A 1,344-nucleotide genomic window follows, 5' to 3' on the forward strand; every position below is an offset into this window, starting at 1 on the left:
TAGTTTTACATTTTGTGTCGCGCAGCCTGTATTTAGCGGAAGTACATATTAATACATGCACTCTTGTTTTCAAACACGCTTCCGGTAGTCTTGATAGAGTACCGATTTAAAGCGTGGCTTAAAAAAAACTCGGCTTTTTTGTGTGGTTTACTGTTAATCAGCAACTATTACTAAGGTCAGTCGCATGAAAAACGTCTGCAGTTTACTACATCGCCTCGGCGACCTCACGGATCTTGGCAGAGGTGGCACGAGAGTCAGCAACAGTGATAGGAGTAGCAGCGGGCTTCCATCCCTGCGGGATCCTCTCGTCGATGAGAAAGGAGCGAGCGACGTCCAACGAAACGCTCTCTCCGTTTTTTGCGCCGAAGACCAGCAAGAGACCTGCCCCCTGACTGTACGACTGGGTCTTTTGCGCGTCCGAGAGGGAATATTTTGGCTCGTAAGATTTACCTGCTTGGCGGCGGTCCTTGTAGGCATTTCCCACCTCATTGACGCCCAGCTTATTGCTAATTTTCCCACGGTTGAAGAGGTCGTTGGCCAGCGAGATGTTGACCTCGGACGGGTCATGGCCGAAATGCGCGTCAGTGTGAACGAGTGACGCATCGTGATCCCAGACGTTATGCTGGGACAGGTCGCTAAGCGCGATGGTATCGGGCAAGCTCGCCAGTAGCGCAACCACGGCGTCGTCTCCCTGGTTCAAGACCGACTTGAGGGCAGATCCAATCTGGTCCTTGGTGATGCCTTGGCCGTTACGCGGTAGGTGACCGTGGTTGGCGAGCACGTTAAGTGCGGGACAGGGTGAGCGGCGGAAAGATGCCGTGGTGTTGAAGAAGCCCGAGACCACGTGTCCCGAAGGTCTGAAGAACTCTCCGACAGCGAGCTTGTTGGGGTCGAGGATCCGGCTGCTGCTCGAGCTCACAAACGAGGCGACAGCGACGGCGACGGCGACGATAGAGGCGCATGAAACCATTGCTGAAAGACTTACCTAAAAACTGGAAACTGAGAAACTGAGAGTGATCATGTTCCGATGGTGCGGCAGACGCCGCTAACACAGTGTACTGTACATGTACACTGTACAGCTGACTGTCTGCCTCAATATGTAAACTTATAATGTTTCTAATCCAGTACATAGTATGCGACGAAGCTACGTCACTTGCTTTCAGTACTCTACCACTCCATGACGAAACGCCTACTCCAAGTTAAAGACAACCGAGGGGGTCACACGAAGTACTAAAGGTGCGTGAAAGCTTCAGATAGTGTTCGTATGGCTACTACTACAACATGGAATGCAAAAGTGCTAACATCAGCTCGTAAAAGTTATAACAAAATAGACTTTTGAGATGA

At 50.9% G+C, this 1,344-nt stretch overlaps 1 protein-coding gene across 1 annotated transcript; it reads right to left on the reverse strand.

Moving 5' to 3' along the window:
- Nucleotides 1–205: 205 nt before the first annotated feature.
- On the reverse strand, nucleotides 206–970 carry PITG_05254 (uncharacterized protein; the record flags this gene model as incomplete). The annotated part of the gene is made up of 1 exon (XM_002998883.1): nucleotides 206–970. One exon carries the CDS (start codon nucleotides 968–970, stop codon nucleotides 206–208), a length of 765 nt encoding a protein of 254 aa, XP_002998929.1.
- Between the last annotated feature and the right edge of the window lie 374 nt (nucleotides 971–1,344).

This window comes from Phytophthora infestans, genomic scaffold, assembly GCF_000142945.1.
Source record: "Phytophthora infestans T30-4 supercont1.7 genomic scaffold, whole genome shotgun sequence".
NCBI classification, from domain to species: Eukaryota; Oomycota; class Peronosporomycetes; order Peronosporales; family Peronosporaceae; genus Phytophthora; species Phytophthora infestans.